Below are 13648 nucleotides of genomic sequence, written 5' to 3'. Positions count from 1 at the left end.
AATCTGTCTTCATGAATCGCTAGTTGTGCTTACATAGAGCATAGGCCTGTGGTGGGTTTTCACATGCCTCTGTAATATGATCTTTAGAAACGTCTTTCGAAACGAAATAGCTTCCTCACTTGCTCCAGCACGCATGCGCACAGCGTGCTGAAGCAACGATTGCGCTCTGTGCGAGGAAGCTATTTCGTTTCGAAAGACATTTCTAAAGATCATCATCCATACATCCATTGTATGACCAAAACGGTGGTAGAGCAATTATCAGACTTTCTCAAAAGTGCTAGTTTTGTCAACGTTTTGATCTGAACCATTGTATATGATCATAAGTAACCTTAAAATAGGGGTAAAAATGCATTTTCCCTTTACTACTACTTGTCTATAAATGTCTAATAGGACATTTATAAGTTATTTAGAAGAAACTTGTTAACAGTTCATAAACTACTTAAGAGTGTTAATAAAAGCCTTATTAGTTTCTTATACATTCTTATTATCTATTAATTATTCACTTATTTATATTCATAATAAACTTGTTAACAGTTATTAGTTTCTTATACAGTACGTGTCTCATTAACCCATTAATGTTGATAAGCATCTTGTAAGGACTGTATTACCTATAAACACTTATAAATGTCTTATTAACATATGTTAATGTTAATAAGCATCTTATAAGGAACTTATTACCTATTAACTAATGCTTAATAAGAGGACCTTAATATAAAGTGTTACCATTCCTCTCTCCATTTAACTTCCATGATAATTAATTTACACAAAATAGATTTGATTCGGGTTATAATGGAATAAATGGTAAATGGTAAATGGACTACACTTATATAGCGCTTTTCCACCTTAGCGGCACTCAAAGCGCTTTACAATGGCCTCTCATTCACCCATTCACACACACATTCACACACCAATGGCGGTAGCCGCCATGCAAGGTGCTAACCTGCTCATTGGGAGCAATTTTGGGGTTAGGTGTCTTGCTCAAGGACACTTCGACATGTGGACAGTCGGAGCTGGGATTCGAACCGCTGACCCTTCGATCACTGAACGACCCGCTCTACCAACTGAGCTACAGCCGCCCCTATATACAGTAACAACGTTAACAAGGCAGTTAAGCACAGAGGAGGGAAGTCCTTATAGTTGGCATTGGTCACCAGTTTCCCCTCTGGTAGGCCTACTGGTTACTAGTTTTCCCTCTGGTACTGGTAAGCAGTTCGTCCATTAGGCCTCAGGTATGGGCTGTGTTGCATATTTAATGGGAGCGTGTGGGAACGGTAGCCCTCAGTCGTTTCTCCATGGCTCCCCAGACTGAAGTCATCTGTCAGAAATGATAAACTCCTGTTTGGGGAGAGGTCAAGTGAAATATTAACAAGGGCCTAGAGCACAACACCCTATCAATTACTGGATTATATATTAATAAATCAATGTAATGCGTGTGACAGCAGAAAGGCAAATGCTTTGTTACAATGAGTTGGCAGATAGGTATTTGGAGCCTGTTATAGAATTGCATTACCTGGTCCGGTTTTCTGTGTTTAAGACTCAATCCATCTGTCTTGCTTCCTTTCAGGTAGCCCTCTACATCCAGTGACATTAGTGCCATGTGTTTCTGTACAAACCCTTTACTACAGAACTCCTTGTTCTTGTGGTACACATTCAAGCATGTGCTACAGTACTTCAATCAGCACAGTGTGTACAGCGTGACATACACTAACAGGCCTCAGACATTATTCCTGCTAGGGCTGTGAATTTCGATGATTGGTGTGGTAGTTCTGTGACTTAAGCCGCAATTTCATTCCATGGACCTCGGTGTAGTTAGTGTGCTGCTGCGTGACATTAAACCAGATTTATAGATTTATCAGAGAGGGACTCGACTGAGGTTTAGTGGCCATTTCCCACTGAACACACTCTGCTCATACTGCATCCACCTGGTAAATAAATTTGCTTTTTTGTCTTTGGTGATTTAATTCACTCCCACTGAGTCAGTGTAGACTACAGTATGTATACATCAGGAGAATATGGCAAACGGGGTGATAGAAATTGTGAGTGGAAGAGTGTTGAAAGGTTGACAGGAGAATGAGAGAATGAGAGAGAAAGTGAATTGCCATGTCCCTCCTGGTTCATCAGGCAGTCAGAGTTGATCATTTGTTTCTGATTGTAATTAAATGTGCCTCCAACGGACTCCTGTAATGCCCTTTACATTGTTGAACTGTACAGAGAATTGAAGTATTCTGGTTAAGTAGTCTTTTCTTTGGTTTGAGCCACCAGACAATATACAGTACCACATCTAGCATCTCTTTAATATGTACAGTACTACAGTACAGTAGGCTATGTGATGCAGCCTTCCTACAGTAAGGGTTAGGTCCACTGTACCTCAATGTGACATGAATGATCATTACTTAATTGATCTGTATCAATTCATAAGTACTTATAGTGGAGCTTTATACTGTATTTGTGATCATTTGGATCAGTTAAGCCATGAAACAATCCACAGTGTACAAAGATGTTACAGCTAGCACAGTAACTGAAGGTCATCAGTATTTACAGAAACAAAATCTATTTAGTGGATGCAAGTCTAAGCTGTATTATGAGGATTAGGACTGCAGACAGCTCATGTTTATATATGAGACAGGAATGTTGAGAATCTCGATGAGCATGGGTTGGGTTTAATTAAAGGCTCTCTCCACTTTCCACCCCTTTGCTTTTGTCTGTCAGTGGTGCCTCAGCCTCAAAAGTCGTAACAGTTCATAACAAACTAATTTGACTTGGTTTCATGCGTTTAAATGAATGACGTTTCAGTATTGAACATTTTGGAATTGAGTATTGAACACTATTTCAGTATTGAACACTATTTGTTCCATACAGTGTGTGGTGCTCATGGTACACATTGGTGTATTTGAACTATTCGTGGCATGTATTATGGGAAAGCAGTCTTCACCTGCAGTCTGTCAAACATTGTCATGACCTGAACAATGTTTTGCTGCAATATGTTAGTTGTTCCTTTTAGGTACCCTGACGAAGACAGCTTGCTATCAAAACATTGGCAGGGCAGCTAGCCTAAATAAAAAATATATTTTTTGCATCAGAACTGTGCAGCTTTTATTTAAAACTAAAAGAAACAGCGTTGTCCAATTCATATTTCCTGTAGGAGGTTGATCTAATCGTACAGCTGTCAACGCCTCCCTCCCTCCCATTACCGGCATCACATCTCTAGTGTTTACTTTCCCACCAAGTGCAGTGGAGCCTTATTACTGAAGCGTGGAGAGGGTTTGAGGGAGAGATATTTTGCACAAGGATAACATTTAAAAAATGTCTGTAGGGGCGCCACGGTATGGGCTGGGGTGTGTACCATGTAAAGGCTAGTCCTTACCGCAGTGGCGTGGGTTTGAATCCGGCCCACTCCCTTTGCTGTGTGTCTTCCCCTCTCTCTCTACCACCTTGCCTGTCTGTCACCTACACTGTCCTATCGTAATAAAGCAGAAATGCCTTTTTTTTAACTGTAAACACACAATGGGCCTCATTCACCAACGAAGTTAAGAATTTCTTAGGAAGCCTTTCTTCTTAAACTTCACTTACACCGTTTCAAAGAAGATTCTGGCATTCACCAATGCTCTCACATGTGGGAACTAAGAAGAGAATCTCCGAACACGGAAGAGCAGTCTTAAGAAGCCTACGGACTATTTGTGCGAAAGACATATTCATTTAAAATGATTTGTGATTGTGTTTACTTCAAATCTACAGTTGTATAACATTATATGATTGCAATACTATACTATTTGTATCATTTATCTTATAATAATGGTTTTCATTATTTTACAAAGCAAGAGTGCTGTCTATCCAATAATATCCCCGATGCGCCGGGTCCAACTGTGTGCCCTTCTCCGTTAACTGAACGAGTAGGCTAATATCCTCCCATGCATTTTACTGACATTTCACATTTTGCACTGTTCTGCCTCGCTTTGTTTATGCACCAAGGCAAATTCCTCATAGTAGGAAGCCTACTTGGCGGAATAAAAATCTGATTTTTATTGCCCACGCTGAATTCGACCTGCAGTCCTCTGACTTGCCAATGCACCTGACACAACCCCACCTAAACCATTATGCTATCGAAAAGTTTGCAAGTTGAGGACGCAGATGACCTATTCATTCAGAGAAGTGACATTGCGCACGACCCTCTAGTTGCATCTCCTTATATGGGGCTGGCAGGGAGTTTACCTACAGTATGCTAATTCAGGTGAGCGGCCACAAGCTTTCAACTTGTGAAACCATGGGATTCACCAGAAGGCAGGTGAGAACTCACCCAGCGGTTTACCAACACGTCGTGAATCAGATGGGAGTTTCCTTTAGAAACGTTCTTAGGAAGAAATTTAAGAACGGAACTTAGGAGGATATTGGTGAATGAGGCCCATTATTCTCTCTTGATTGTCCAAGCTGCATGACCGCGGTCCCTACCGTGTCCTCTAGGGCCTTCCCAGGAGGTCATTAGAGTTAACAGTTCAGAAGGCCGGCTCCGGTAGGACGGTTAGAGAGGGGACAGTGAGTGGGCTAAACAGGGGTGGGTTAGGCAGGCTTTCAAACAGGATCCCTTAAAAGACCAGGGCTAGAGAGTCTGAGGCAGACGGTTGCCGGTTGCCTGATGGTGAGGATTTCCTATTCACTCCAGGCCATGTGGGATGTGCTCAGAGGCAGTGTGTCAATAACTGACAAAGCCTGTCTCAGTCAATCAGCTGAGAGAAGGCGCATGTGGCCTCTAGAGTAAAACGCGGACTCACCAGTACACCTCTATCTGACAGGACTCCAGATCTATGCTCTGTAATGACCAGGAGCTAAACCCCTCACACTGCCCGTTTAAGAGCTGCACTGAGTATGGACACATCATCCGCAGCGTAATTGCTTTTCAAAGCAGGAAATGGAGGCAGGACACTTTTCCAGCTGTTGCTCACATTTTTTCGAAATTGATTACAGTCTGCGTAAAATGCTTTTCAAGGCCTTGTCGTGGCAAGTTTCTATGACAATGTTATGGTGCAATTTTGTGTCAGCAGACAATAACCCACTGCCTATCGGTGAGACTGAGCACATCAAACGCTCACCCAACAGAAGCACCTTCCGGCATACGTCTAATCGTCCGAGACCCAAGAGAGTGCCATGTGTCAGTAATGGTGGGTTTCCCAGTATTCCCACTACAGTTTTATTTTTAACCCAACTAAACCATCATGAGTATAGGATTGGTTAGCTCGGAGAAGTGTGTGTTTGTGCTGCGCTTGCATGTGTCCATGTGTGCATAATGGCCAGGTCTTTCTCACAACATCCTGGGATACACACTGTCTCCGAGAAGAGCGCGGTCTAGACCCCAGCCCCGGACCTCTGCTGAGCCGAGCCACTCTGCTCCCCTCCGAGCGAGGGATTAGCCTGACACCTCCTGATACTCTTGCTCTCAAATGAAGAGAATCCCTGCTGAAACCTAAGAAGGTTGCACACTCGCTCTGCTAACACTGCTCAGCCTCGCCCTCTACCTATCTCGACCTCTGTAAAAAATTGAAACACTCCCCAGTGATCTGCAGTGTTTGAGAATAAGTGTGTGATTTAGAGGACTTGGGTTCTGCAGCTTCCGGGAAATATTAAGTATCTGAGTCAGGGGTGCGTGAGAACAGTGGCGTGAGGATTGGGGGGGATTTCCAGGTAACCCACTTCTGCTGCTGTCCGTTTCCTTTCATTGTCGGAGGTGTGAGCCAGGCAGCTTTGCTGATGTGAGAGAGTCAAGCTGTCAAGCCAGGGACGTGCAGGGAAAGTAGTCCGGAGAGACACATCTTGTCATCTTTTAATGCTGTTCGCCTGTTTACTAGATGGTCAATCTTTCCAGCTTTTTTATTTTTTTTTATTTTTTACAATTCCTCATCACTTTGTGAGCCCAATCCACCTCCGCACAACATAATACCAGTGAACAAAAGCAACTTTCGGCCAGCTATTCAGATCGATGGCTAGGGAATTGTTGATTGATATCAGTTTCTGCTTGACAAGGTCCCCTGGCTCATCTACATTGTTTCCTTCCTGCTCGAACTGAACACCAGGGCCACCGTAGATGGAGAGACGGATACTGTATCTGCCCCCAGTCAGGGGGAGGGTGCTGAGAGGGGGCTAGAGCATTTAACAGGCAGGGTAAAAATTAACTTCCATAATGATGCAATAAGTAACTTATTGGCGACACACTTACTACCTTCATTAGGGCTCATGTTTACGAGCATCTATCATGAGAGGAGCAGTCAAGACTGAGAGTTTATGGAGCATGGATTGTCACCTTGTTCCAATTATATTTTACCTTTGACTGCAGTGAGTGTCCAAACATAAAGCAAATGACAGGCTTTATAATTAGTTATTTTCGGTTGGATAATTAATGAGCAGGGTAAACTCCAGCCAAATCAAAGCCATCTCTGGGTTCAAAAGCCTTGGCTTGCCCCACCTCCATAGTCATCAAGGCATTCTGTCACATTATAGGGACAGAGCTCAATGGTGGAGGATGATGGGGAGGGAACAGTTATGATTAACACCTTAATAATAGCTGTGTTTATTTATATTCCATTTATCACATTGTGTCCTACATAAAACATATTTTTACAGTAAAACATATTTTTATTTTTTGCATTTGGATGATAATTACTCATCTTCTGAGGCAAAGCTAACAAATACACACAGTTTGGAATCTAACAGTGAGTCCATAGAGAGTAGAGACATCTGGCTTCTGGATTTAGAGGATAATGACTGGAATTTTAACATAAAGCATCTTTACAATAAATATGCTCTAAAGCATTTGCAAAAGTTGGCTATTGTTTGTCATAATAAGCAGTATGAGGCTGGTGAATGCATAATTCATACAGCAAAGATTTTAGACGAGGAAGACTTCCCTCTGAGAGAGAACAGCTTGCGGTATCTAATGTCACAACATATCATTTCTGCACCACATGTGGTGGTATATAGACTGAGATAATAAAGCATTCTTGCTGTGAGGGTAAACAAGGTACAAATTGCAGTGAAGTCAATGATTTTATACTCACCTCGGAAATCACTTAGGGTTTCATTGCAACGTGTTCTTTTGTCATTTAAGGCCACTGAACAAAATGTCTGCAAGCGTGCTTTAGCCATTAAGCAGAGGACGAGCAAAGACATCACTTCCATGGAAATTAAAAGTCTGTCAGGAATCTCTTTTACTGGAGATATGGCAGCATTGCCCCCGCTGTCTCTGCAAGGTTGAGTAATGGGTAATGAATATGCAGGTTGTACCCCCCACCCTATTCTGCTGTAACAGAAAGAAACTAATTTAATCTCTCAATGCTCAAGGAATCGTTTTCAGTTCAATGATCTGGGAAAGACTGTGAGGCTTCAAGCGTCTCCCTTGCTTGTGTGTTGCAGCATGTCCTGGTCTCTGTCAGTCTTCTTAGTTCTTTATTTGCTTTCATCCTTCCTGTTGTCCACTCCTTATCATCACCGTTTCCTTGTAAAAACAGATTGGGTTAAGCAAACTGGGGGAAATACCCTTATCTTTCATGTGGGTCCATGTTATCTGTCATGGTCTTGTCAACAGATGCTTTGTATGTATTTACAGGAAGCAGACCTGCATATTTGCTGTATGTGTGAGTGCACTTTGGGTGTCCGTTCATTCATCTATTCAACGAGGGATGTGGGTGGTGGTGAGTGGAGCTGGGTGATTTGATTTCAGGGGACAGAATTGGATTTGATGGTGGACATAATAGCTTTCATGGGCTTTTACAGCTGTGAATGGCTTTGCGGGAGCAGCCTTGATGGGATTGAGGTCTAATCCTGAGATGGATTCCAGTGACGGCGTAAGCACAAACGTCCTGTTACTTATTGTTCTGTCCTCAGGTGGGATGTTAAGGTCCGTCTCTGACCTGGAAAGGAGAGGGGGCTAGTGGGGGAGGCATCAAATGAAGAGTCTATATATATCTTGAACTGCATTTCCTTCAACAATAGCTGCCTGTTATAGATCAATTGTTTTCTCTGCCGAGATCGATGAGGCAGCGCTATAAACAATGGCAGTGGGTTTTGCCAGATGCTTGCCAGACTGTATTAAGGAATAACCTGGCTTACATCGTGCACCAGCATCAAGGCAGGGAGCATATTGGCAGCAGCACAAATGTTTTTTTTGGTGCACCAAGATGGTGCTTGCGGCCGAGATAACATGCATTCAGGCTCAACAGTCACAATTCCAGTAATCAGTCCTCTCCCAATACTGCTGCTTACTCTGTTCTGGTTTCAAATTGCTCTGAAGAGACTAATTTTGACTATAGTGGAAACGAATTGCTTAATTTATTCTCCGTGCTTTTTTCTCCCTCTGCCATGCCAACATAAGCTGAATGAGAAATGCAAAGACTGTCTGAGGGGAAATGGCATACTGTAGTGATATGAATATACTCATTCTGAACTGCTATTTCCCTTTTTGGAAGGGAAAAAACACACACATACAAAAAACATTGCGACTGAAAGCATCCCTTTGAGAATCTTTTTTTTCTATTATCATCTACGTTCATGCAGCCATAAACCTTCCAATACCAAATTGACTATGAGCTGGTATTCTTTGTCTTGAATGTAACCTTAAGGAACCATACTAACCAGGTCTCTCTTTTCAGGAGCAGCTGGAGATGTGTCACCAGACTCACTGCCGTCTGTCCCTGGCACACTCCCCCACTTTCTTCAGGAACCAGTGGACGCCTACATCGTCAAGAGCAACCCTATCAAGCTGCGGTGTCGGGCAGTGCCTGCCCTGCAGATCTTCTTCAAGTGCAACGGGGAATGGGTGCACCAGAACGAGCACGCCTCCCAGGAGTACATGGATCACAGCATTGGTAAGATGGACCACTTCAACCTTGTGCCAACCTATGGAGTTGCACAACTGGTTCAGTACAGGTACAGGTTCAACATGAAGAAACACGTTTTCTGGAAGAACACCTTATTCTAAATTCTAAAACCTAAACTCATACACACAAACCACAAAACACACACACACATAATGCAAAATCCACAAATCTCCTGCAAAATGACACTTTGCCTTCAAACAAATATTAACTCTTCACAAAATTGAACATTGTGTGCAAATGAGATACACACACATGCCATCATATGAGTAGACATTTCTAAGCACCAGTTGACCGTTGATGTGCTGAATGGAAACACTACTACAGTAGTATGAATGGAAAACAGTATGAAAGACTTATCAGGAGAATTATACCTTGGCATATTCAGTGTTACACTTTCTCCTGTTCTACGTAAAATATTGCTGTATAATGTTTTTATACTCTTCAATGTTTCCATCCACGGCTCTCCAAACCAGGAGCTCCTCTGTGGCCCTTTTGCAGTATTGCTAAAGCTCTGATTGCAAATTTCAACAGACTTGTAAATGTTAGTGTAGCCATTTGAATGTCAGTGTGTTCCCTGTGAACAGAATACAATTTTATTCAAGAAGATTGTGAAAAATATAGAGAATTTTGTGTAGTGTTTTGACAAATGGGTGGTTTAGGATTGAAATCTGAGTGTAAGACAGGAAACGTGTGTAGTTCAGCAGAATTCAGATTGTGCAGATTGTGTAAACTAAGTAAGAAAAACTGTAACACAATCACAATGATGATACTCTAGCTTGATGCTAGAGAATGGTAATTTTACACAACAGAAGTATCAATTAATGTTAATGTTTCAATCAAAACATACTTACCTTTCATGACATACCTGTATATTCATCCCCTTCTAATCGAACAGTTTGTTCTGGTCCTTGGTGTGGTTGTAATTTTGAGTGAAACCAAAGAAACAACATGTTCATCCCAATTACACCCTGTCAGGTGGTGTCAGATGAAGGTAGCTGGCAGGTTATGTTGATTAGAGCCTGGCTTCCTGAAGGGGTTTCCGTAAAAACAAAGCTAATGTGACACCTCGCCTGGAATGGACGCTGATTAGTGAAGAGAAGTCTTTTATTGTATGCATGAAAGTCCTTCTGCTGGAAAGGCTGTTTAATTGCTTCTGGAAGTTCATTATATTGTGATTGCTGTGCTGTGAAATTGTTGTTGTGTTAATAATGAAGAAATTAAAGTCAAAAACGTACTATTTTAGCTCTCTGTGAGTTTGAAAGTATAAAAGCATGTTAAAAATTTGTATGCCACTTCAATGTCCAATGCCGAATATCACACAAGTTAATTAAGTGATTTCATGATAAGGATGTGCATTGTCTCGCGACAAAAATAAGTGCTCTCTTTCCCTTAACATTTTGTTGGACACGCTAGTATCATTGTAGGATAATTCAAAAGACTAGTCTGTCTGGGAGTTTTTAGGAGTTTTCAAGCGCTGGGCTTCCTTGCAAAATAGTTTTTTTTTTCTCAATTGAAAACCCTGCATAAATAAATGTTACGTTATTTTTGACAGTAATTCTCCATCATACTGTAGATACTGTCTGTAAACGCTGAGTGGAACATGTTGACTGCAAGATTTGAGACCTAGTTTGTATATTATGACTCGGTTCATACTTAATCAACTCATCAGCATTCTAATGGGAATAACAGGCTGCTCTTGGGGTCCCACATGACACTTAACCCCACAGCACAGCATATTATGTGCAATGACACCTCTAGGCAGGAGGTTTTGTGAAATGATGATCATTTTTACTTTATCTCCTATTGGCTGAAACTGGAACAGCAATTACCTTCTACAGTAGGCTGTGAGATCTGTTCTGTATCTGGCGACCTGAGTGGATTTGCAATTAAAAGAGTCTGACAGTGTCCTAACCTTAGCCCATTGCCACGCGAGCTTTATATCAGCCTTAAACTCATAACTGCTGATAACAGCATGCTTAACAGGCCTTTGTCCCTGGCCCAGGAAGGGACAGCTAAATTGTGTATTGGATTAGTCAAGATAATCAGAGCAGCAGATCAGCGAAGGATTGGATGTTATTGATTAGGACATGGGCCCTCAATGCCATAAGGAGCATATGATAACATCACTTATTTACCAACCAGGCAGATGAATCACAAGGCCAGATAAGCAACAGGGGTACAATGCCCTTGAGTTCCCCAGCAGAGTAATGGAACGGGGACTTGGTGTACTGGACATGAGCATAGTTTTTAGATTCATTTAAATTCCTGCCTCATGTTACAAAACTATTTCTCTTTGAAAATGTTTTTTTCTCTAAAAGTGATATCAATAGTCATTTAATATTGCACGTTGAAATAGAAGCAATTTCACTGTTGACATATTCCTATATCAATATGTTGGCTCATTGAGAATTCAGACCTGGCTGGTATTTTAAAGCACATGGCAAGCTCATTAAGAGGAACCACTGCCAGATGTGCAAAGGCCGCTGGGATCAGCCAGGATCCTGTCTACCTGTCAATTATAGACTTTGTGATAGGGTCAATATGAATTTACATAATTGAACAGCTGAGAGATTACTGTCAAACAGTGTCATGTCGCAATATACAGGAATGCGTACAAAAATGTTTGCTTAGGCTGGACTAAAATGCCTATAGGACAATGACAAATGCTTACAGACGTCCTCTCATTTTCATTCATGTTTTCACGAGCCGTTTTGGTCCACAGCTCTGATTGGAGAGCTCCTTTAGCCACAACCGTACCACTTAAACACATTTGGGAAATGCACAGCAGATGCCAGCTCAAGTGATTGATCCCATGGTCCAGTACCCCTTCCCCCTCCAATATGTCTGAAAGTGGAAGGTCATCAGTCATCCCTCTGTATCCAAGTACGAGAGGAGGGACCGACAGGACTCATCCCTAATGGAGATTACTGAGACCCACCTGTGTATGGGCGATTATATCAGAATACATCTGGCTTCAATTGCTTCTCTGCAAGGATAAATTACTCTTCCTGGTTGTGTTCTGTTGTCAGGAAGTGCTTCACTAGTGTGGGTAGAATTTTGCTGCTCACAACGTTCCTTTATGTGTTTTTGATTAGGTTACTGGAGATAAATTTCCCCTTAAGGAATATAGCTAGTTGCCTTAGAATAGTCTGACTCAACGGATGTAGGTTTTGGCAATAAACCTTGTCATTTGTTGTCACACTGCCCAATCATTGGCGAGACTGGCGACGCAAATTAATCTGATTCGGGCCGAGAGATTCTCTCGGCACCAATCAGATTCAATCCAAACTATTTTGCAAGTGCACCGTCGCTGCGTCCGGGGCTGGCTCCGCCCAAGACAACTGTGATTGGTTTAAAGAAATACTGCGTTTTTTTCCCCCCTATTGCAGAATGGTAATATGTCGAGCCAGACCTGTCTTCGGCACTGGCGCAGCGTAACCGAAGTGTGGAGATGGGTCTGGCTATGCAAGACTAGCCTTAGAATGACATCCAATACAAGCTCCCATATTTAGTTAAGACTCAATACACATGGGAATTGAAAAAAAAAATTTTTTATCATACATTCTTCATATATCATACTGGAGCAGCACTTGTGGGGAGTGGTGCGTGCGTGTGTGTGTGCGTGCGTGCGTGCGTGCGTGTGTGCGTGTGTGTGTGTGTGTGTGTGTGTGTGAACTGGAAGGGAGGCCTGAGCAGAGCAGATAAACAGGCCTGGTCCTCTCACCAGCCAGGAGGATCAGGGCCCAGGGAACACCTACACATGACAAACAAGCCAGTGACACCAGAGTCCCCAGCCAGGCCACGGCCTCACTTCCCTCACAACCCACCCGTATATCTCTTGTGTTGCAATGCTTTTGCCAGTCTGTAATGGGACACTCAAGCTAGGATTGATGTTATCTTTGCCCCGAGGTTGCTTTGTGAGTCAGTTAATGGGGTTGTTAACTGAACGTGGCTAGACAATACACCTCACCCATGTCTGTATCTACCACGCTGTTGACTCCTGAGGGGGAATATAATGTTGTCTCTTGACATGTATTTTATTTGGGCTTACAGCAGATTTCCACTTGACCAGTGGGCTGTGCATTAAATATGTCCTCTTTTATTATAGAGGAAGGTGCTTACTGGTTTTTTGAACTTCTTAGTTTGGATGTCATGCCAGACTGATCAGAGAAGTATGTGATCATAGTTTTAGTTTTTATACCCTCTGTTTATGACAAGGTATTCGATTAGACATGTGTCGTGTGCCAACAAAACTGTACAGAGAGGAGAGAAACGCATGTGAAACTAACATGGGCTCACATGGCTCCAATGGTGACATTGACTGACTGCATTTGGACCACATTGTTTGGTCTGACTGGGATTCCGCTGGGTTTCACATGTAGTGGAATAAAGAATGTACAATCTCTGATTTCATGGCATACTGTACATGAACTATAAAAGGTAGATTTTCTGAAGAAATGACTGTGCAGGGTAAATCAGCATATTTAGTTGAGATAGCTTCAACGGTACTACATAGTCATGAATAGTAGCTTAAATTGATATGGCAAGGTAAAAATGGATGGAGATGATGGCTTCTGCATGCTGCATGGATAGAGAGAGAGAAAACATGGGGAATTGAGTGTGATAAGATAAGAGTAGGAGAGAGAGGTAATAATATGGATAGCCTACAGTACAATGAAGTCGGATAGTAATGAGATCTAAAAAGAGATGCAAAAGAGAAAGATGTTGAAATTCATAGGAAATAAAAAAGACCAGAGAATGATTGAGAGAGAGGGGGGGATGAATGT

General features: G+C 42.2%; 1 protein-coding gene across 1 annotated transcript in view; it reads left to right on the top strand.

The window, feature by feature from the left end:
* unc5db (unc-5 netrin receptor Db) overlaps positions 1–13648 on the top strand; it is a gene marked incomplete at both ends in the record, with an annotated part of 125157 nt that overhangs the window by 64329 nt on the left and 47180 nt on the right. The window contains one exon of the mRNA XM_084456883.1: positions 8634–8849. Within this exon, the coding sequence (XP_084313009.1) occupies positions 8634–8849 (216 nt within the window). The remainder of the gene's footprint in view (positions 1–8633; positions 8850–13648) is intronic.

This window comes from Borostomias antarcticus (genome assembly GCF_949987555.1).
Source record: "Borostomias antarcticus genome assembly, chromosome: 23".
NCBI classification, from domain to species: domain Eukaryota; kingdom Metazoa; phylum Chordata; class Actinopteri; order Stomiiformes; family Stomiidae; genus Borostomias; species Borostomias antarcticus.
This window is presented reverse-complemented; position numbering and strand designations above follow the sequence as displayed.